This window comes from Nicotiana attenuata, unplaced genomic scaffold (genome assembly GCF_001879085.1).
Source record: "Nicotiana attenuata strain UT unplaced genomic scaffold, NIATTr2, whole genome shotgun sequence".
Lineage (NCBI taxonomy): Eukaryota > Viridiplantae > Streptophyta > Magnoliopsida > Solanales > Solanaceae > Nicotiana > Nicotiana attenuata.
In genome coordinates this window covers 48,731-73,140 of record NW_017675050.1, presented here as the reverse complement: position 1 = coordinate 73,140, position 24,410 = coordinate 48,731, and the positions used below count along the sequence as shown (strand labels likewise).

At 38.9% G+C, this 24,410-nt stretch overlaps 1 protein-coding gene across 1 annotated transcript in view; it reads left to right on the top strand.

Annotated features, from left to right (window-relative positions):
* Positions 1 to 6,990: 6,990 nt before the first annotated feature.
* The window catches only part of LOC109219605 (protein SABRE-like), a 40,559-nt gene continuing 23,139 nt past the window's right edge, over positions 6,991 to 24,410 (top strand). Inside the window, exons 1-7 of the mRNA XM_019384073.1 lie at positions 6,991 to 7,440; positions 9,071 to 9,182; positions 10,790 to 11,050; positions 11,828 to 12,087; positions 14,863 to 15,079; positions 23,569 to 23,739; positions 23,862 to 23,939. Coding sequence (XP_019239618.1) covers positions 7,370 to 7,440; positions 9,071 to 9,182; positions 10,790 to 11,050; positions 11,828 to 12,087; positions 14,863 to 15,079; positions 23,569 to 23,739; positions 23,862 to 23,939 — 1,170 coding nt within the window. The 5' untranslated portion in view covers positions 6,991 to 7,369. The remainder of the gene's footprint in view (positions 7,441 to 9,070; positions 9,183 to 10,789; positions 11,051 to 11,827; positions 12,088 to 14,862; positions 15,080 to 23,568; positions 23,740 to 23,861; positions 23,940 to 24,410) is intronic.

The following is a 24,410-nucleotide window of genomic DNA, read 5'->3' as shown; positions in this document are numbered from 1 at the left end:
TCATGAGAAGAACTATCCAGTGCATGATTTGGAGTTGGCAGCCATAGTTCACGCCTTGAAGATTTGGAGGCACTAGTTTATATGGAGTGGCCTGTGAGGTGTTCACTGATCATAAGAGTCTTCAGTACTTGTTCAAGCAAAAGGAGTTGAATTTGAGGCAGAGGAGGTGATTGGAGTTATTGAAAGATTATGATATCACCATTTTATATCATCCGGGGAAGGCCAATGTGGTGGCCGATGCTTTGAGTAGGAAGTCAGCCAGTATGGGCAGTCTTGCTTATATTCCGGTCAGTCAGAGGCCGCTTGCTTTGGATGTTCAAGCCTTGGCCAATCGATTTGTGAGGTTGGATATTTCTGAGCCTAGCCGAGTGTTAGCTTGCACGGTCGCTTGTTCTTCATTATTGGAGCGTATCCGCGATAGGCAGTTTGATGATCCCCATTTGTATGTCCTTAGAGACACGGTGCAGCGAGGAGGTGCCAAGAAGGTTACCTTAGATCGGATGGAGTTTTGAGATTGCAGGGGCGAGTTTGTGTGCCTAATGTAGATGGGCTTCGAGAGTTGATCTTAGAGGAGGCCCATAGTTCCCGGTACTCTATTCATCCGGGCGCCGCGAAGATGTATTAGAATTTGCGGCAGCATTATTGGTGGCGTAGAATGAAGAAGGATATTGTAGCATATGTGGCTCGTTGTTTGAATTGTCAGCAGGTTAAGTACGAGCATCAGAGGCCTGGTGGTGTATTTCAGAGGATTGAGCTTCCCGAGTGGAAGTGGGAGAGGATCACAATGGACTTCGTTACCGGACTTCCGTTGACTCAGAAGAAGTTCGATGCAGTTTGGGTCATTGTGGATAGCCTGACCAAGTCAGCGCATTTCATTCCTATGGCAGTCTCCTATTCATCCGAGAGATTAGCTGAGATTTATATCCGGGAGATTGTTCGCCTTCATGGTGTGCCGGCATCTATCATTTCGGATCGGGGTACGCAGTTTACCTCGCGCTTCTGGGGAGCAGTCCAGCTAGAGTTGGGCACACGGGTTGAGTTGAGCACAGCCTTTCATCCTCAGACGGACGGTCAGTCCGAGCAAACTATTCAGATTTTGGAGGATATGCTTCGAGCTTGTGTTATTGACTTTGGAGGTTCGTGGGATCAGTTCTTGCCGTTAGCGGAGTTTGCCTACAACAACAGCTACCAGTCGAGCATCCAGATGGCTCCTTATGAGGCTTTATATGGTAGGCGGTGTCGGTCTCCGTTTGGATGGTTTGAGCCGGGAGAGGCTCGGTTGTTGGGTACAGATTTGGTCCAGGAGGCCTTGGACAAGGTCAAGATCATTCAGGATAGGCTTCGTTCAGCTCAGTCTAGGCAAAAAAGCTATGCGGATCGTAAGGTTCGAGATGTAGCTTTCATGGTTGGTGAGCGGGTATTGCTCCGAGTGTCGCCTATGAAGGGCGTGATGAGATTTGGGAAGAAGGGCAAGCTTAGCCCTAGGTTCTTTGGTCCCATTGAGATTCTTGATCGAGTGGGAGAGGTGGCTTATAGACTTGCATTGCCGCCCAGCTTATCAGCCGTGCATCCAGTTTTTCATGTGTCCATGCTTCGGAGGTATCACGGCGATCTAGCCCACATGTTAGATTTCAGCACTATCCAGTTGGACAAGGATTTGTCTTATGAGGAGGAGCCAGTAGCTATTTTGGACCGGCAGGTTCGTCAGTTGAGATCCAAGAGTTTCCCTTCTGCTCGTGTTCAGTGGAGAGGTCAGCCCCCTGAGGCATCGACCTGGGAGTCTGAGTCTGACATGCGGAGTCGTTATCCGTTCGTTATCGTTTTCCCCGACTCAGGTACTTCTTTCCTTTGGCCGTTCGAGGACGAACGGTTGTTTTAGAGGTGGAGAACGTGACGACCCAAAGGGTCATCACCCGTTTTCTCATTCATTCCGTGCTTCTGAGGCCTCGAAAACCTCATTCAAGGTTGCCTCGATTTGCGTGCGCAGTCCGGGCGCGTAGCCGGAAAGCTTAAATATGAATTCTGTGTGAAAAATGCTAAATTTTGATATTGATATGAATATATTTGACTTCGGTCAACATTTTGGGTAAACGGACCCGGACCCGTGATTTGACGGTCCCGGAGGGTCTGTAGGAAAATATGGGACTTGGTCGTATGCCCGGAATCGAATTCCGAAGTCCCAAGCCCGAGAAATGAATTTTTGTATGAAATTGTTTTCTGGAAATGATTAAGGAAAATGAAAATGAAATATGATTAAAAGACTGTGGTATCGGGCCCGTATTTTGGTTCCGGCGCCCGGTACAAGTCTTATATATGGTTTAAGCGCTTTCTGTAAAGTTTGGTTGAAATCGGACGTCGTTTGACGTGTTTCGGACCTAAAATGGAAAATTGATGTTTTATGAAAATTTGGAAGAATTCATGAGTTTTGAGGCTTGATCCGTTGTTTTTTATGTTATTTTGGCGATTTGATCGCACGAGTAAGTCCGTAGGATGCTTTTGAGGTTGTGTCTATATTGGGTTTGGAGCCCCGAGGGCTCCGGCGAGTTTTGGATAGGTGTCGGATTGCATTTTTCATTTTGGAAAAAAATCTGGTATCAGCTGATCTGCAGGTTTCGCATTTGCGAAGCGAGAGTTCGCAAATGCGAAGGTCCAGCTATCGCAAATGCGAAGGTTGGTTCGCAAATGCGAAACCAGCCTAGGCAGGTCAAGGTTCGCAAATGCGAAGCCAGGCGTCGCAAATGCGACGGTCACTGGTTCGCAAATGCGAGACCCAATTCGCAAATGCGAAGGTCCCTTGGTCATCTTAGTTCGCAAATGCGAACAGTAATGTCGCATTTCCCAAGCCTGCAGGGTTCACAATTGCGAACCCAACTTCACATTTCTCATATCTGCAACCTGCATTTTTCATACTTAGACGAATTTCAAGTCATTTTTTCACCCCACTTCCAAAATACAACTCCTTAGGCGATTTTTCAAGAAAAAGTTTCATCCCAAATCATTTGTAAGTCGATTTTTACTTAACTCTTTCAATCATTAACATCATTTAACATGTTTTCCACTTAAAATCAAAGATTTTCATGGGTGAAATTGGGGGTTTTGGGTAGAACCAATGTTTTAAAAGGCGGGGGCGTGAGGCGAGGCATTTTACCTCTGACGAGGCGAGGCGTAAGCCTTGAGACATGGGGCGTAAGTCCCATGAATCTTTAAATTTTACTAATTTCATGAATTTTTAAGATAGTATAAAATAAAAAATAATTATAAAAAGTACATTAAAATCACAGAATTATAACAAATAATATATTTAAAATATTATTAAATTATAATTAACTATGAATAATACGAAAAGTATGACATATATCATAACAAATAGTTGCAATGTCGTTACAACTCAAACATCAAATAATTGTATTCGATACGAAATCTTATATGTATCTCTTAAGGAGAAATGAATCTTGAAAGAATTTCGATATTATAATTTGATATTTTTCTTAAAATACTCCTTTTATTTTATATGCTTTCTATTTGAAAGAGAATTTTTATAAAATCATAATTCATAATTTAAATATGATTCTCAAGCATCATTCATTTTTAAGTTTCAACAAGTTAATAAAGTGACACATAATTCACCATACAATACCATGATAACTAATTATTTGTACATAGTTACTAGCTAATACTGAGCTATTAAATTAATAACTATTGTATCTCGTAAACGTGAAAAAAAAATAATTAGAAAAATAATTATAAAAAAAATTATGGACTATTATATAGTAAAGACATAACAATAGTTAATAAATAAATACTTTTTAAATGAAAGATTTATTTAAAATTAACTATCATAGTAGTCTTAGTGAATAACGTGCAATAATTTTTATTTTAATTATGACAAAACTCCCAACTTAATAATTTATACTTAGGAAAAAAATAATTTTGAGTAGTCAACGATTTATTAAGAAAATTTGAAGATTTACAAGGTTAGTTACATACAATTGCATAAAGTTCTATTAGGCGAGCCCAGTACGCTGGGCGTTGGGCGTGTCCGGGGCGTAAGCCCCGATGGCCGAGGCGTAAGTCTCACGGAACTAAGCCCCACGCATAAGCCCAGGGGCGTTTTACAAGTGCTCCGCCCCGGGCCGAGTCCCGGGCGAGTCCAAATTGTGCCTTTTAAAACAGAGGGTAGAACCTAGGTTTTTCTAAAATTGGGGATTTAGACCTCAATTTGAGGTCCGATTTCAAAACAAGTTACATATTTGAGTTCGTGGGGGAATGGGTAACCGGGTTTTGGTTCGAACATCGGGTTTTGACCACGTGGGCCCGGGGGCAATTTTGGAAATTTTAGGAAAAACTTTGGGAAATTCATTTTTATGCATTCAAATTGATTCATTTAGTGTTTATTAATGTAGTTAAGTAATTTATGGCTAGATTCGAGCGGATTGGAGGTGGAATTACGGGGTAAAGCCATAGTTGAGGCTTGAGTTGAGTTCAAGGCATCGAGGTAAGCGTTTGGTTTAACCCTAGCTTGAGGGAATAGGAGTTGAGTCTTATTTGTAACTTGCTAATTGTGGAGTACGATGTATAGGCATGAGTGACGAGTATCTACACATTGGTGTCAAGCATGACCGTGAGTCCTTATTTGCGAATAGTTTGGTTGTTGTTATGCCTTCCATGCTTAAATGATGATTTCTATATGTTGTAACGACCTTGTGAAAGAAATTATGATCTTGAAACTTCGTGGAGCATTGGCTCGGGTTGAAATACAAATTGTTGAAGGTATATGAGATAAGAAACTCTTTGGAGCATTGGCTCAAGTGATAATGTGAACTATGAGATGAAAGTGAAAGAAATAAAAGAGTTAATGATTTATTCCCTTGCCGGGACGTTGTTGGTTATTGATATTGTACCCTTGCCGGGATTTTCGTTATTGTTTATTTATTTCCTTGCCCTTGTTTGTGATTGTTGATTGGGTGAGGAAGAGTGTTAAAGCACGAAGGGTGATGCCGTGCACTGTTTGTTTATGGTAAGGAGAAAGAGTGTAAAGCACGAAGGGTGATGCCGTGCATTATTTGCTTATTATGAGAAAGAGTGTTAAAGCACGAAGGGTGATGCCGTGCCGCACGATGTACCATTCCGTGCCGATTCTATTGATATATGTGAGGAATGAGAGTAAAAGCACGAAGGGTGATGTCGTGCACTGGTTGAGTTCTGTTTCATTACGTACTATTGAGTTGTATTGTATTCCTTTATTATTGGACGACTCTTATTTGGAATTTATTATACTCCCCTCAGCATGTTTTCTCCTCCGATATTGTTTATCTGTTTTGTATTTCGATTCCGCTATATATATATATATATATATATATATATATATATTATATATATATTGAAATTGCACAGGTTTATGTGGTAGTCTGGTCTAGCCTCGTCACTACTTCGCCGGGGTTAGGCTAGACACTTACCAGCATATGGGGTCGGTTGTGCTGATGCTACACTCTGTGCATTTTTTTGCACAGGCCCAGGTTTCGAGCAGCAGCAGCAGCATTTAGCACGGGAGCAGGCTTTCAGTATCGTGAGACCCGAGGTAGCCTTGCAGGCGTCCGCAGGCCCGACGTCTCTCTCTTATTCTCTCTTATAGACTGTTGCCTCTTTGTATTCGAGACAAACAGCTTATGTGTTCTTTCAGACCCTTGTATTTAGAAATTCTTAGCAGTTTGTGAGTATTGTGACACCAGTCTTGGATAGAGGCTTATATTGACTACTCCGTGTTTTGTTCAGTTTCTATAATTAAGATTTCCGGTTTTATTTAATTTCGTTGCTTTATATTGTTGTCATAAATTGTTAAAAAGATTTGTTCATTAATGGAAAAGTAATTAAAATGACTTGCCTAGCCACTACGAGTAGACGCCATCACGACTTCCGAGGGTGGAAAATCCGGGTCGTGACAGGAGAAGTTTTATTTTGTGTCTCATACAACTGACACTAGTTGTATGAGGCTTCTTTTTGTCTCACAAATTTGTGGACCCCAATCTTACACTTTTGGGTCCACAGAAATCTGGGTCCACAAAACTATGAGACGAAAAAGTTGCCCCATATTAGGGGTGTGCATTCGAATCGGTTTATCGATAAATCGAATCGATTATTTGTTATCGGTTTATCGATTTATCGATTTATCGATTTCGATTTCGGAATTTTCTTTATCGAGTATCGGTTTCGATTTCGATTTTGTCCTGTTCGGTTATCGGTTTATCGATAAACCGATAAGATATAATTTTTTTTTATTTTTTTTAATTTTTTACACTTATTCTATAATACCCTTTCCTTTAACCTAAGTCCATAACCCTATTATTTCCTCTACCACATTTAAGAAATGATCATTTAAAGCTCAAGGGAGTGAAGTTCAAATTAATGAAAAACAGAATTAGCCGTGATGATATATTGTTTTTATACCGTTGGAGTGTTGGTGGCATACATTTGATCCCTTACTTTAGTTTCGTTGCATGTGCTTGTTGACACAATTTTTATGTTATAAACGGTGTTCGTCTTATTTTAGCTTCTTTTTGTCCATATTAGTTAGGCGTGTTTATAGCGATATACTTTCCGTGTAATCCCGCAAGTTTTCTTATTGGTGTAATCGATAACCGAATCGATAAGCCCGAAAAATCGATAAATCGAAATCGAAAAAATGGAAACCTTATTGAAACGATAACGATAAGCATATGTACAAACCGATAATCGATAAGTAATTATCTATAAGGGTCAAAATCGAATCGATAAATCGAATGCACACCCCTACCCCATATAACTAGTGTAAATTGTACGAGACACAAAATAAAATTTTCTCCAAAAGGGTTAGGTTAGTCAATTAACACAAAAAAAAGAAAAGACATTTCATGCACGTCCATCAAAGAAATCAATAAAATAATTAATAATTAATTAAAAATAAAAAAGGAAAATAAAATCACAAAGGTTCCCCGTACATCCAACCGCACCAGATCCAACTCAATAGTCTTCTCCACTTCTCGGAGTAAAACACAGAAAGAGTGATACACCACTTTCTCCCGATTTCTCCTCTTAACTCCTTTAACTCAAATATCTTATTATTCCATTGATGATTGATCCAACCCATTCACTTCGTTTCAACTTATTGACCATTTTCACCTCCTTCTTCTCCGTTCCCTCTTTCCTCTGCAAATTCAAATCTCCTCTTTCAAAATTCACCATTTGATCTTCACTTCCACACCATGAACATCATGTAAAACTGTAATTAACTATTTTTTCGTCGAGTAATTCAATTATTTAAGCAATGATAGAACAGTGAGACGCGAAATTTAAGAGGATCCACGCGATTGGGATTGCCGCCGGCCGCGGCGAAATGGATGCTTCACCGGCGAAGTTTCTATTCGGATTCCTCTTTGCTTCCATAATACTATGGAGTATTTTCGTGTAAGTCAATCTCAGTCAAACTACTACTGATTATCAGTTGACTGTTGCTATGTTATGTGTAGCTTGTGTTGCTTATAATGTAATTGAATTGATTGATCTGATATGTGCAATATGTTGTTTTGTTGAATTGTACAATGGAAATGAGGTGACACGATTTGTCTCAACCGCACTTTATAGGTTCTATTTGAAGCATTTTTTGGCTTTAACAGATTAGAGTAAGCAATTTCTTCATGTTTTTCAATATTAGGAAAACAAAAGAATATGAAAGCATAAGCTACTATTCACATATGCCTAAGCCTTGGTGGGCAGAATTACCTGGTGCTTGTGCTGGTGGAAGGTAGCAGGTATGGCCTACGCCCATACACCACCGTTATAAAAAACAAAGAAGAGAATATCTTATGTGAAAGTATGATAATTAGTTCATGGCGAAGCCTTTGATCCTCGGGAACAACCTCTTTATCCCCTTCGGGGTAGGGGTAAGGTCTGCGTTCATTCTACCCTCCTAGATCCCACTGGTGGAATTTTACTGGGTTGTTGTTGTTGTTGGTGAAGCCTTTGATCCATTTCCAGCATCTCCCGCTAGCAAATAAGATTAGGAAATGGACGGAATTAACAGTTTGCTTGAATTACTCTACAGAAAAAATCTAATTCATAGAGCTGAGATAGAGAGGGCCATATGGGGAGGACAGAAGGATGATTGTCACAGTGTATTATTTCTATAAAATATATGGATTTCCCTCACTCCTCTTACGAGTCTCCAGAGCACAAAAGAAAGTTTCTTTTTTTTTTTTTTTCAAAATTTTCTTATGTACATGGACAGCAATATGGGGAGCTACCTGAATAATGGAAAATCTGAGAAGAAAAATGAAAATTCACATTAGTTGGTGCTTCGTGTTTAAGTAGGGGGGGGGGGGAGGACGTCAGTTAGCTTATGCTTTCCTTCCAATTACGTATAGGGTTGTATAGATGACCCGGAGACTCTGGTGTTTTGGTAGGCTTGAAACTCATAAGGAATATGTGGAGAAGAAGAGCATGAGAATTAATTCCTCTAGTGCTCATGCAAACATATGGATAGAGAGAAACAAGAGCCTCTGAAGAAGTGGAAAATCACTATTGTACAAGTCAGTCAGAACCTTAAAAAAAATATTTTTTGCAGCACATTTGATACCCTCATCAAGATAAGTGGATGCTCTTTATGGAGAGTTACATCTTCTCGTAAGTATTCTCTAGTTTGTGTATGCCTTGTATTTTGTGGTTTAACCAATCACATCAATGAATCATTGACTTCATAACCTCCCCCCAAAATAATCACATCTTGCTATGATATAACTATCTTCCTTGCTTGGCTTGGTGCATAATATGATACCTATTTATATCATTGACTATTATTGAGAAGCGATATTTTGTAAATCAAGCCGTTTCTCTTACTACGAGCATTTAGAAGTCTAGTCCATTAAGTTTGCTAAGACAAAATAATGTCTAGTTCTGTATACAGAGTTGGTACGTAAAGTTGAGAATTTGGATTTAATCTCAATTTCACGATGTTGAATAATTACTTCGCTTTTTTTTTTCTTTATCAAATTTATTGAGCTTTTGCAGTCTGGTTATTTTGTGCACTTTCCTGTCTCAGGTTTGCTTCCAGTATGCTGGCTTGGGTTCTAAGCCGAGCCATGGGAGCATCTGTTTCCTTCCGTGTTGGAGGATGGAAATGCTTGAGAGATGTGGTGGTGAAGTTCAACAAGGTCATTCTTTCTTTTTCAATTTTAGCTACAATTTAGATGTGGTTTTATCTGTTTTATGCTGTGTAGTTTAAGGAACAGTTCGATGGTCCATCAAATTTACGTTTTTTAGTTGTACATTATCGTTTGGTCAACTTCATCTGATTAAGAGAATGCTTATAGGCATTGTATGACATATCCAATCATACACCTACGACTTACAACTTTGTTTCTCGAGGCACATTATATATAATATTTCATTCTTGAAGTGTATGTAAGGGAATGTGGAGGATCAGAGGAACCAGATAATACATAATAGCAAAAAGAGCAGTGTCAACTTGGATCCAGTTTGGTCAAATGTTGGGGTGGCCAATTTCAGAGTTTAATGCCACATATTGGGGTGATGTCATCTCTTTTTCCCGTAATGTGAACTGACCTGAAAAGGAATCCCAGTTAGGATAGATTCTGCAAAAGAAATAGCAACAAGCATATTTATATTAGAAATTTGGCATTCTAAAGTTCCATAGATTCTTTTTCGTATCCCTTCTCAAAAAAAGTTCCACAGATTCTTTTTGGTATCTCAGGATCAGGTCTTTGAGTTCCAGTATAGAAATTTGTGTGCATCGGGATCTTTTTGTTCTCTCTCTCTCTCTCTCTCTCTCTCTCTCTCTCTCTCTCTCTCATCTTCCACCTTCATCTTACTACCAGAACTCTTCGGCAAAGCATCAGAATTAAAGTTTTCCGGCGAAGACTTTTGGGTTGCCGAGCAATCATCCAATATAGAAATTTTCTCTGGCAAAACAACAGCAACCGGAGGCAACAGTGACAGCGAGACGACATTAGGTTTGTTCTTGAACAAAGACGACGGAGTTCGGGGCTGAGCAACTTGAATTTTCTGTTATTATATTTCAATGTATCTCGCTGTATTTCCATGTATTCATTGTCGTTTTTTTATTGTATTTCAATGTATCTCGTTGTATTCCATGTATTTCATTGTATTCGTTGTCTCGTTGTATTCTTTTAATGTATTCATATTTATTTTTTTTAATATAATATATGTATTCAGATGTATATATGTATTCTAATTGCTCTGTGTTTGTTGTTATTTATCGGCTAGGTAAATTTTCAGCATTATTTTCTCTGAAGTATTGCTATGTGTTTGGGATTGTTTTGTCACNTAGGAAGTTTGTTAAGTTGGTAATGTGAGTTAGTTAGATGGTTAGTAGTGAGTTAGCTGTTAGTATAAATAGTTTGTACTGTACAGTTTTTCATTACACAGAAAATGAGAGCATCAGCTTCTCTCTCTCTCTCTCTCTCTCTCTCTCTCTCTCTCTCTCTCTCTCTCTCTCTCTCTCTCTCTCTCTCTCTTATTTCTTTGTGTGTGTGTGTGTCTTGTTAAAAGTAAAACTGCCATTGTAGTTACACCAAGTACCGGAGGGCACAGTGACTTGGGAGGTCCCTCATTTAGTGAATTTGCTGAAGGGAATGACTAGGCTGCAGTCAGTTTATCTTAGATTCAACTTTTGACTACTGGCTTATAAGGCAATAATTTAGTTGCAAGATTTTCTCTTTGTTCTGGTTCCTCAATTTATGATATTTGTTCTCATGTCACTATGAATAATAATTTGCAGGGTGCAGTTGAAAGTGTATCCATTGGCGAAATTAGACTCAGTATTCGTCAATCCTTGGTCAAGCTTGGGGTTGGTTTTATGTCCAGGGATCCAAAACTACAGGTGTTAATATGTGATTTAGAAGTTGTAATGAGGGCTCCCACTAAAATCTCAAAAAAAGCAAGATCTCGTAAATCTCGCAAGTCAGGTAGAGGGAAGTGGATGGTTGTAGCTAATATGGCTAGATTTTTGTCAGTTTCAGTGACTGAGTTGGTTGTGAAGGTAACGATTGTTCTGGTCAAACTTGGTCTTGTGAGTGCTCATGATTGGTTGAATGTCCTTGAATCACTTTACTCATGTACCCAAAAACACTGCTGGTTGTTGCTTTCAGCTCTTCTTATATTTTATGACTGTTTTGTTGGGATAATTTTTCTTCACGTACAAGTTCATATGTCGAATAACGGAGTACTGCATTGCTTCTACTTGTGGCAGCGGTCTAAGTTCTTTTAACTTATACATGTCAGAATTGTACTATCCATGTTAACTGATAATGACAAAAGATGCCAAGCTAGTGATCTATCGCATACTAATGCTACTAATGTAAATACAAACAAGATCTAATTAGCTTTAAGATTCAGATTTTCAGATTTTAGAACGTTCTTGTGTGTTCTTTCTCTCTCCCTTAAATGGAAGGAGACATGTTACACTCTTCTTAAAGTGTTTTGAGTCTTGAATATTATGAAGAATCAACAACTGAATACTTTGGGAGACTCTTCTGATAGTGGTGTTGGCAAAAATTGTATATACATGCTATTGCTTTAGGTGCATGAAAATTATTGCACATTGACTAAATGAACTTAATGGTGGAATTAATGTCCTGCAGTTGCTTATTGTCTTTGTATAGTATCTCACTGCAATGGCTAAATGAAGTTGTTCTTTGGTGGATGTTGTGTTTACATTCTTAATTGCTTTTCGGTGCATTTGTTTAACTTGCTTATCTTGTTTAGTTGTCTCTCCCAGGTTTAGCATCCCTGCTGATTATCTTTATAAACTATGCAGACACCAAAAGCTACCGTTGAGGTCAAAGAGTTGACGCTTGATTTATCTAAAGATGGTGGATCGAAGCCAGAATTATTTGTTAAGTTGCTGCTTGCTCCTATTTTTGTTCACTTTGGTGAATCACGAGTCAGTTATGATCAATCATCAATGCATGGTGGATCTTTACCTTCCAACCATACATTACTAGGCATGACAGAGAGGGTCTCTGCTCCTTTCAGCTGTGAAGAATTTTCCATCATGTGTGAGTTTGGCCATGATAGGTATGCCCTCTTTTAAATGTTTCATTTTGTTTCAATTATTTTATGTAATTGGATTGACTTCTTCGGTAATTGACAACTCGTCCTCTCTAGTTGTTCTAATTTGACTTCTACTGTAGTCCATATATGGTGTTTCTCATTGGTATGTATTTGCTGGTAGAATTTTGTCACTTGATTCTAGCTTTTGAAACACTTGTTTGTTCCACACCCAAACATAACAGCATGAATCTTTGACAAGCATTTGTTTTTCTAAAGCATCAGCATTTTTTACCTTTACCTTTTCAAAAAAAAAAGCATCAGCATTTTTTCCTTCTGGAATAATCAGATGGATCATGTCTACTTCTGCATGTTCTTTTCCACCATATTTCAACTCTAAATAGGCGTAATATATCCACATCTGAACATTCGTCAGTAGGTTTGATCATGCGCTATTACAGAATCCGTTCCTATTCTGTAATGAAAGTTGTATGGATTTATTTCTCAGTACCTTGATCAAGATTACAACAACGACTACGCCTAATCCTAAACAAGTTGGGGTCGGCTATATGAATCCTCACTTCTTTCTTTAAGCTCAACTTATATCATCATCAATACCAAATAAATAAAGTGAGTGAAAGTTAAGTTTTTATATAATACTTCGTAAAAAAGTTGTAATAATAATATTAACATTAGAAGCTTTCTAATACTAAAACCTATTCCCAACTAGTTTTCTTCCATCGTACCTTGATCAAGGATTTGTAGATCTTTTAAGACAACTTCCTTCCATATGATTTTATGTCTACCCCGTCCCCTTTTAACACCTTTATTCATCATAGTTTCACACCTAAGGACAGTATATCTGTAGGTCGACGCAGGACATTGACTAAACCATCTCAAGCAATCTTCTCTTAGTTTATCCTTAATACATGCTACTTGCACCTTCTGGCAAATACATCCATTTTTAATATTATCTAATCTTGTATGACCGCAGCAGCCCAACATTCACTATCATTTAACATTACCGGGCTCTGCATTTCTGCAACACGTCCTGTGTGAGCTTGCCACATTCCCGGTCCCAAGCCCGAACAAAGGAGGAGGATTGCAGTAGGCTGGCAACTAGTGTTAAAACTTGCCAATTCATGATGAATCCTCATAATACCTTGGTCAAGATTAAAGACTTACTCAAAAAAAGAAAAGAAAAGAAAAGAAAATAGTATAGAAAGACAGAAAAAGCTTATACAAATACCAGTACAAGCTATAATATATGTCTCCTCAAGTCATCAGCAGTCATTTATTGCAGATCTATATCAGCCTATAGAAATGCCAAAACAATCACTCTATCCCATAAGACATGACCAATGGCGTGGTTCTAAACTTATGGCAATTCTTGCATATTTATTATTATTTTTTTCTTTTTCACATACACTGAGCTATAGCTGATAATGTGTAAACAAGTAGAATCTCCCTTTATTTAAGTTTCCATAGCCCCAAAAATATTTAAAGAAAAATTCCCTTAAGTGTCTTTATAGGACTAAAATTTTCTCAAGAGGGGAATGATTTTCATTGATAACTGCATGGAGGTGCCTTGATGTAGGCAAGATGAGTCTTGACTCTGAGTATACTGGGGATGAATGTCAAAAACATCTTAAAATAGATCTTTTCCGTCTTCATGTAAACACATCATCTTTGGTCAATCATATGAACGAATCTTGCCAAATTCTTTATTCGTAAAAAGGAGCAACAGTTGGAATCGCAACGTACATTGGAGTACTAGGTTTTCCAGCTTGCTGACCGTATTCAACTACATTGAGGTAGAGAATGAAAGACAATTTGAAGCTTAAGAAGGCAGACCGTGGTAGGAAATTATTTGATCATGTCGAAGCTTAGCTACAACAACAACGGCATACCAGTATAATCCTACAAGTGGGGTCTGGGAGGGTAGTGTGTACGCAGACCTTACCCTACCTTGCGATGTAGAGAGGCTGTTTCCATGTTGAAGCTTAGCTCTTAGGGAAATAATGAGAGAACCTGAGAAGTGGCTGACTTTAGCAATCTTGATAGTTCTTTGGAAACATTAAAGTTAGAAGCAAACTTTCATCAATGATCAGAAGAGCTTTATGATTCCAAAGATGGATCCGATAAATTTATTTTGGAAAAGGAGAATTCCAACTTTTAGCAACTAGGAGTTACTCATATCGATGAAGAAATTACTCGTAAGGATATAATATCCATTCCATAAATCCTAGGCGTTCTAATAATGATAGATTTCTCATGTCAACTAGGAAGCATGATATGAAGATGTTAATATTTGTGCTAGAGCCGCTGTAGCATGACGAGTGGCTTCAATTGAACACTGCACATGAAAGTGACTTTGTCATCCGGCTTAGTTCTTTTGCTTAATTCCTCCTGCATCAATGGAACAGGCATTCTTTAGCTTTGCTGGACGAAGAGCAGGTTGTGGTTAGAACAACCATATTTTTTTGTTTAAGCTTTATAGAACAATTTTTTGATCCGCTAATATATAGCATCAATTCTGTATTTTTAGATGATCTAGAAAGTTTTATCTGATAGGACCTGTTTTTGTACTACTATTTTGCTTTGTACTGTTGGTATGTGCCTGTTGCAGATATTTTCTTCTGTAAACTAGATTGTCGCTTGCTTACTTCTCCCAATGTGGGAAAAAAGGACTAGCTATTTGCAACTGTGAAGTTCAGTTGAAAGCAAACAGATTTTGATATTTGATCTGAACTTGACCGTGCGTTGTTACTGCTCTGCTGTGTTCTGTTCCTTTTCGTTTAGGGAAGCAGGAGTGGTTGTTAGGAATATGGATATTGCCACCGGTGATGTTTCCATTAATCTGAATGAGGAGCTGTTACTTAAAAGGAAAGGTGAAGATGCCTTTTCTTCTACAGATGTAGCTGAAAAGGCGGTCAATGAATCTGGTACTGCTGTAAAGGCAGTGAAAAAACCAGCTAATTTGGCTGTTATGAAATATGCGTCAATGTTCCCTGAAAAGGTCAGTTATTTTCTCTATCCTCCCTGTCTGCAACAAGCTTGTCAATATGTTTTGTCCCTTTATAGCTTTGTGTTCGTCAAACTCATGTTTGACTTGTCTATTATTGAGTGTTTATTTGTTTTAAGTTTGAAATAATTGCATCTTAAGTTTTTCTCTAGAATGATTGAGGATAAAGAAGTTGGAAGTACAAGGATATGAAAGGGAAGAGGGTCTTAGATTATAGAAATGGTCTTGCTTTTGTCAGGAATAAATTAATGAAAATGCATCGAAATAGTGCATAATGGAGGAGGGAGGAAATAACCATTGTAGCCAGATCTGATATATAATGCATCAAAAGACGAGCGAGGGACGGGGAGAGGGAGGCTCTCAAAACCAAATGCGACTAGAAAGAACATGGGAATTAGCACCATTCATATGAGTGCTTTTGTCTCTTCAATATAACAAAATGGAAGGACAGCTCTCTCTATACTTGGCCTCAGTTTAGCATCATATATCGCTCTGGAGAGCACTTGGTTTGCTCCTATTTGACTTCAATTACCACAGATGGTTACTTCCTCCAAATAATTTTTTCCCGTGGAACCAACATTGGTTCCATGTCTTTGAGTTATATAATAGATTGATCTAAAGTAAATTCCTCCATTACTTGTTTCAGAGGAAATAGGAATGCACTTCAACTTTTTACAATTTTCCAAAAAGATAGTAGCTAACACTCATTTCTGAAAGACTGTTTAAGGTCATGGAGTACTGGGATTCTCTATACTTAATTTGTTTTATCATTAATTTTTGTAATGTAAAGATGAAAGCATGCTAAAACATATGGCAAAAGAAGTTGTTTGCAATTTTCCATGGAATGGTCCAATAATTTAGGGTGCCTGTAGTAAGTAGAAATTTATATTCAACTGTAATGGCTAATATTTTTGTGCCATGCCCCAAAAGGAGTTTCCTATGAAGATCTATGGAGTCATCAAAGTAATTAAGGTAGCAGTAATATTTAAGAAAATGTCGTACTTGATAATTCCAATTGATAAAAAAATTTGGTGCATCATGAGATTATTAATTTGGTGTAGTAAGTAGAAATTTATATTCAACTGTAATGGCTAATATTTTTGTGCCATGCCCCAAAAGGAGTTTCCTATGAAGATCTATGGAGTCGTCAAAGTAATTAAGGTAGCAGTAATATTTTAGAAAATGTCGTACTTGATAATTCCAATTGATAAAAAAATTTGGTGCATCATGAGATTATTAGTTTGGTGTAAAAATTTGGTGCATGATGAGATTATTAATTATTAAAAAGCCCACTTTATATAATAGAGCGTGGAACAAATTAAAGTTGTTATATAGTGCTAGGGTCGTTATTGATGAGGTGGTTGAGGCGAAAACATAGATAAGGTGTAGAGAATAGCAAAGAGTTCATCAGAGACCGAAGTCAACACAAAAAAGTAGTTTGATATATTTGTGACAACAACAACAACCCAGTATAACCCCATAAGTGGGGTCTGGGGAGGGTAGGATGTACGCAGCCTTACCCCTACCCTGGAAGGGCAGAGAGACTGTTTCCGATAGACTCTCGACTACAGAAGGTGAAAGAAGCCCTGATAGCAAGTAATAACAAGACAAATAATTAGAAAACTAAATCGAAGATAGTAACATAGAATATGAAAGAGGTACCGATAGCAAGTAATAGCAAGACAATATATTTAGAAAACTAAATCCAAGGCAACAAACGAGAATTTGAACGAAGTACTGCTAGCAAACTACGGAGTTACCGATGGTAAGTAGTAACAGAACAAGACATGCGAACTTAGCAAACTAAGGAAAAAAGGGTATCGTACTAGCACTAATACTATCGAGCTAGAGAAGACAAAGGGAAACACACGACTAGCTACTAATCTTCTACCTAATCTTCAACCTCCACACCCTTCCTTCAGATTTGTGAATATCTTGTAAATAAAGTGTATAACAATTAGGAATTAATTAGGATCTTTTGTATTAATTGGACTAAATTAGGATGATTACATGCATGCAATTACGTTTCTTTCCTATTTTAGAATATGTGTAAACATTACATAAAATCTAATGCCTGCGGAAATATCAAGCTGATGTATTCCCAAAAACCTTCCTTTCTCTTTGACATCCTCTATTTTCTTCTAAAATCAGAGTGGGAAGATCTTTTTCTTCTTAACCCCCCTCTTAGTCAATTACTGCTGTAAGGTTGTAGGACAGTAGTAATTATTGTCTCTTCGGCAGCTTCAGTAGAGTTATGGTTCATAGGCCAGAATATGATGCATTTGCTCAAGAACTCAACAAATTTTCCAGCCTGTTATCTAGTAACGTGGATTAAGGTTGATGCACAATCTGTTATGGAATTCAATTTTAAGCTACATAAGGGATTGATATATCTGCATCAAGCTAGGAACATAATGATATGTATGCTCCACCTGAATGTGGAGCTCTTGTTATTAAAGTGTACATCAATTAGGAATCAATAGATGATTTGCATCGACTAGGAATCATTTACGATGATACCATGCCGGTAATTATGATTCTTTCCCATTTTTAGGACTGTATAAACTGTGAGAAAGCACGGGAGAAAATATATTATTAATGTATATTCATATGTTACAATGAGCCCTATATATATACACACATAACATGTCCTACTCCTAATATATATTGGATTAGGGTTATTTATTTACTCCTATTTACATGACTATTCTAACACTCCCCCTCAAGCTGGTGCATATAAATCATATGTACCGAGCTTGTTACATATGTAGTTAATACGAGGACCAGTGAGGGACTTGGTGAAAATATCTGCAAGCTGATCATTCGACTTCACAAACTTTGTAGCAATATCTCCCGAGAGTATCTTTTCTCTAACAAAGTGACAGTCAATCTCAATGTGTTTAGTTCTCTCATGGAACACTGGATTTGACGCAATATGAAGAGCAGCTTGATTATCACACACAAGTCCCATCTGACTAATCTAACCAAATTTCAACTCCTTGAGCAACTGTTTGATCCAAATTAGCTCACATGTCGCCATAGCCATCGCTCGATATTCTGCTTCTGCACTAGACCGAGCAACCACATTCTGTTTCTTGCTCTTCCAGGACACCAAATTTCCTCCTACCAAGACACAATATCCAGACGTAGAACGTCTATCAGAAGGTGATCCTGCCCAATCAGCATCTGAGTATCCAACGATCTGCTCATGGCCTCGACCCTCAAACAATAAACCTTTGCCTGGAGCTGATTTTATATACCGAAGAATGCGAACAACTGCATCCCAATGACTATCACACGGAGAATCCATAAACTGACTCACAACACTCACAGAAAAGGAAATGTCAGGTCTTGTCACTGTAAGGTAATTTAATTTACCAACCAACCGTCTATATCTTGCAGCATCGCTAAGAGGCTCCCCCTGTCCTGGCATAAGTTTAGAATTCGGATCCATCGGAGTGTCAACAGGTCTACAACCTGTCATTCCTGTCTCCTCAAGAATATCTAAGGCATACTTTCATTGTGAGATCACAATACCTGAGCTAGACTGAGCGACCTCAATACCCAGAAAATACTTTAGTTTGCCCAGATCCTTAGTCTGAAAGTGTTGAAAGAGATGTTGCTTCAATTTAGTAATACCATCCTGGTCATTGCCGGTAATAACAATGTCGTCAACATAGACCACCAGATAAATACAGAGACTCGAGGCAGAATGCCGATAGAATACAGAGTGATCAGCTTCACTCTGAATCATGCCAAATTCTCGAATAACTGTGCTGAACTTACCAAACCAGGCTCGAGGAGACTGCTTTAGACCATAAAGTGACCGACGCAAGCGACATACAAGGCCACGAGACTCCCCCTGAGCAACAAACCCAGGTGGTTGCTCCATATAAACTTCATCCTCAAGGTCACCGTGTAAAAAAGCATTCTTAATGTCCAGCTGATAGAGGGGCCAATGGCGAACAGCAGCCATGGATAGAAAAAGGCGGACTGATGCTATCTTAGCCACAGGAGAGAAGGTATCACTGTAATCGAGCCCAAATATCTGAGTATATCCTTTGGCAACAAGACGAGCCTTAAGACGATCAACCTTACCATCCGGACCAACCTTGACTGCATACACCCAACGACAACCAACAGTAGATTTACCTGAAGGAAGAGGGACGAGCTCCCAAGTACCACTCGTATGTAAAGCAGACATCTCGTCAATCATAGCCTGTCGCCATCCTGGATGAGACAATGCTTCACCTGTAGACTTAGGGATGGAAACAGAGGACAAAGAAGATAGAAAAGCATAATAGGGTGATGACAAACGATGATAACTCAAACCGACATAATGGGGATTAGGATTAAGGGTGGCCCGTATACCTTTCCGAAGTGCAATCGGTTGATTAAGAGGAGACAAGTCCGCAGTATTAGCAGGGTCAGGTGCAGGACGTGAATCAGCTGGACCTGATGCTGGGCGCGGACGACGATGATATGTCAAAAGTGGTGTTCCTGTGGCAGGGAGTCTAGGAGGAGCCACACTAGACTCCTCAACGGCTGGAATGGATAAGACTTCTATAGCGGAAGGTGAAGGAGGAGCTATAGGAGACTCGGGTAAGACTTCTGTGGCGGAAGGTGAAGGAGGAGCTATAGTAGACTCCTTAAAGGTCGGTATAGGTAAGACCTCAGATATATCAAGGGGGTCAGAAAGGTCAGAAGAGGTAAAGAAAGGTTTAGACTCAAAAAATGTGACGTCAGAGGACATAAAGTACCTACGAAGATCAAGTGAGTAACAACGATAGCCCTTCTGAACACGAGAATAACCAAGGAAGACACACTTGAGAGCACGAGGAGCTAACTTATCTTTCCCAGGGGCTAGGTTATGAACGAAACAAGTGCTCCCAAAAACACGAGGGGGAACAGAGTATACGGGTGATTGGGGACACAATACTGCATACGGTATCTGATTCTGGATGGGAGAGGAAGGCATCCGATTAACTAAATAACAAGCTGTGAGAACTGCATCGCCCCAAAAACGCAGCGGAACATGAGATTCAATGAGAAGTGTGCGAGCAGTCTCAATGATGTGCCTATTCTTTCTCTCTGCAACCCCATTTTGCTGAGGGGTATAAGGACAAGAGGTCTGATGAATAATTCCTTGAGAAGTCATAAACTGCTGAAATTGAGAGGATAAATATTCTAAGGCATTATCACTGCGAAAAGTGCGAATGGAAACACCAAATTGATTTTTAATTTCAGCACAAAAATTCTGGAATATAGAAAACAACTCAGAACGATCTTTCATTAAGAAAATCCAAGTACATCTTGAATGATCATCAATAAAACTAACAAAATAACGAAATCCCAAGGTTGAACTGACTCTACTAGGACCCCATATATCAGAGTGAACTAAAGAAAAAATAGACTCTACGTGACTCTCAATACTACGAGGATAGGAGGCTCGGGTATGTTTCCCGAGCTGACATGACTCACACTCTAATGTGGATAAACTAGACAAACCAGGCACCATCTTCTGAAGCTTGGATAAGCTTGGATGTCCTAAACGTTTGTGAATTAGGTCCGGAGGATCTGTAACTAGACATGCCTTGGAGGATTTTAGGGAGTTAAGGTAGTAAAGCCCTTCTGATTCAAGTCCTGTTCCAATCGTCTGCCCTGTACTGCGGTCCTGCATAATAAAAGAATCATCAATAAAATATATACCACAATGGAGGGCACGAGTCAAACGACTAACAGATGCAAGATTAAAAGGACAGCCAGGGACATAGAGAACGGAATCTAGAGTGACAGAGGGTAGGGGATTCGCTTGTCCAACTCCTTTTGCTTTGGTTTGAGACCCATTGGCTAAAGTAACAGTGGGAAGAGACTGTGAATACGCAATATTTGACAAAAGTGATTTATTACCAGAGATATGATCAGAAGCGGCTGAGTCCACAACCCATTGTCCAGGAGGACTAGACTGGGAAACACAAGCAAAAGAATTACCAGCAACAGAAGTATTAGTCTGAGCAACAGAAGCTACTTGTGGAGATGTCTGCTTACTTGCTCGATACTGAAGGAACTCATTATACTCCCCTTCAGATAAAGAAAATCCCTGGTTACCTGTAGTCTCAGTCTGAGCAACATAAGCATTTTTGGTTGGGCGGCCATGTAAAGAATAGCATACATCACGAGTGTGTCCAAGTTTATGACAATAGGAGCACTTGGGTCTAGATCTTCCAAAACGACCTCCTCCTCGTCTATTTTCCATAGTATGAGATGCCCGATTGTCCACTGATTGGGATACGAGGACAGATGAGTCAAGTGTCTGTGATGAGCTCACTGGGTGACTAGGTGCTGCAGCAAGGCGAAGTAATCGAGAGAATAATTCATCAACTGAGGGGACGGTTGGACTAGCCAAAATCTGGTCACGTACTGAATCAAGGTCATTAGGGAGTCCAGCGAGTGTAAGAACTAGAAACATCTTCTGTCGTTGCTCTTGTTGTTTTTCAATACTAGCAGAAACTGGCATCAACGTCTCAAATTCTTCCATGACTGCCTGAACTTGTCCCAAGTAAGTAGACATATCTAATTCCTGTTTCTTCAAGCTTGTCATTCGCGATATTACATCATAGAAACGAGATATGTCATTAGTGTATAGATTACGAGCCTTTTCCCAAACTAAATAACATGTCTGGAATGGACGGAACAAGGGCATCAACTTGGAATCAATAGATCGCCACAGGATACTACATAACTGAGCATCGACCTTCTCCCACTGTGTTTTGGCCTTTTCATCACCTTCGCTAGCCTTTTTTGTTAAATGATCTTGAACTCCTTGACCTTTACACCACAACTCGACAGATGAAGCCCAATCTAAGTAGTTTGAACCTCCCATTAAAGGTTCTGAGGTAATCATAACACCGGAACTGCCAGAACCCGGGTTTCTAGACCCGAAAGCATCGACTCCCAAAGACATGGTTGGATTATCACCAAATAACAAAAAGAATCAACTGAAAATTCTCTGAAACAGATGAAGAAAACACTGTGTTTGCCGGAAAAGTACTGTAGCTGCCGGAAAAATCAGTGTAGTCGCCGGAAAAACTCAAAGTGGTCGGAATCAAACGAAAAAGGTATGGACAGACTCGGAATTACTAGGCGATCCGACTGTCCAACTGGAAGATTTTCAAAAAATGGCCGAAACAGTGCTCACGCGCCGGCGCGTGGGGGCGCGTGGGTCAGATTTGCCGGAATATCGCCGGCGCGTGAGGGCGCGTGAGGTGGTGTTTTCCGGTGGGGTTTACTGGGGTTTGGTCGCCGGAGCCTTGGGAACCCTGTGGTGGTGTTGGTTTTTGCACAACACTGATAATTAGTGACTTTGACGCAATTAGTCACTTAGGTCACCGGAAAATTGCACGGTGACTGAGTTGTTTCTTCCCGGATATCGTTGGAATGACGCACAACGATAAATTTCTCACGGTTGCTCTGATACCATGTGAGAAAGCACGGGAGAAAATATATTATTAATGTATATTCATATGTTACAATGAGCCCTATATATATACACACATAACATGTCCTACTCCTAATATATATTGGATTAGGGTTATTTATTTACTCCTATTTACATGACTATTCTAACATAAACAATATCCGAACCCTAATAACAAGCTGATATCTTCCTGAAAACATCTCCCCTTATCTTTTTTATATCCCTTTCTCTTCCTTTCTGCAGAGCGAATGCTGTTGCTCAGTATTTGTTTGGGAAAATCATGAGCAATTGCTAACTAAAAGTGACAATTGAATGCTCAATTTCCAGCTCTGTTAAGGTCTTTACGAGCTCCCCTTGCATGTGGAATACTCTTGCATTAATGGGGCTGAGTATATTGTGTTTAACATGGTCAAAGTTTTTTTGATAAGTAAAACATAGTTAAAACTCTCTGTTTCAAACTTTGTGATCTAATTTGGACTGGCTATTTCTATGATCAACTGACGATTTACTCTGTTTACTGGTTCTTCCTCCTGTAGTTTGAGAAGAGTTGGTCTACTGTATCTATGATATTTCTCTTGCACAAGGCAATGAATCCCTTCTGTGGAACTTTTGCTTTTATTTGTTCCTTTTTTGATTGCTTAGATAACTGGAGATCATGGGATAGCGAAGTTGGCACAATACCTATAAGGACAAAACTGCCTATGGGCTAATTGCTGTATATCGAGCTTTTAAACAGGACTGAATGTGAATATGCATCATTTGCTTAGAAAAATGTTTTGATGCGCAACACCTGGAAATTAAATTATCACATAAATTTATGGTGTTGTTTTACTTTGCAGAATCCACTGATGATTGGTTCTACCTGTTTCATTTTACGTTTGACACAAATTAAAGCTTTCAATTCTATAACTAATTCCTTTATGTTTCCCAGTTTTTATGCTCTTACTGCATAGCATAGTGTTGGGAAGATAGTATAGTTTGATTGACATATGTATTTGTTTGATAGCTTAGTTTCGTGTTACCCAAACTGGATATGAAGTTTGTGCACCGTGAAGTGGGCCTTATGGTTGAGAATAACATTATGGGCATCCAACTGAAAGGCACAAAAACTCGATCATTTGAAGATGTTGGAGAAAGTACGCGGGTTGATGTTCAGATGGAGTTCAGTGAGATTCATGTATGTTTGTATTAGTCAGTTCTTTCCAACTTTTTTCTTGCTAAAATTTCTGTTACTCAGATATTTCTCCTATTCTTCTACTCTTCTGTGCTAAATAAAAGTGCCTCTTTGTTATACCGTAGCTACTGAAAGATGGTGGCATCTCAGTCGTGGAGATATTAAAACTTGATGTTGTCTCTTCAGTATATATTCCACTTCAGGTATTTGTTAAATTTACTTTGACAGCAGCATTTTCTATTCTCCCTCTCTCTCTCTCCCTTACCTTGTGCTATTTTCTGCGAACTGATGCCCCAGGAAATAAAATACAAAGTGGTACAATTGCTTCGTTCACTGTTTGAGAAGGCAAACTTGGACATACTCTAGTCCTCTGAACCAAGATTCTTAAATTTTGAGATACTACAATCAGCATTATTGGATAATTAGCGTCCCCTCTCCCTAAACTTATTAGATAATATCAGGCTATTGGTTGCTGTATATGCTTTTTCCTACAATTAGCATGATTGGAGAAGTAGCCCCCAACCCCAACTTATTAAATGATACCTAGGATCGGGGTCTTGGTATATTTTCTTGTCTTTTCTACTTGCTCGATGACTTTTTATTTTTGTTTTGAGAAGGTAACAAGTTTTATAAATTAAGTAGAGAAACCTTTAGCATAAAGATTATGCTAAAGG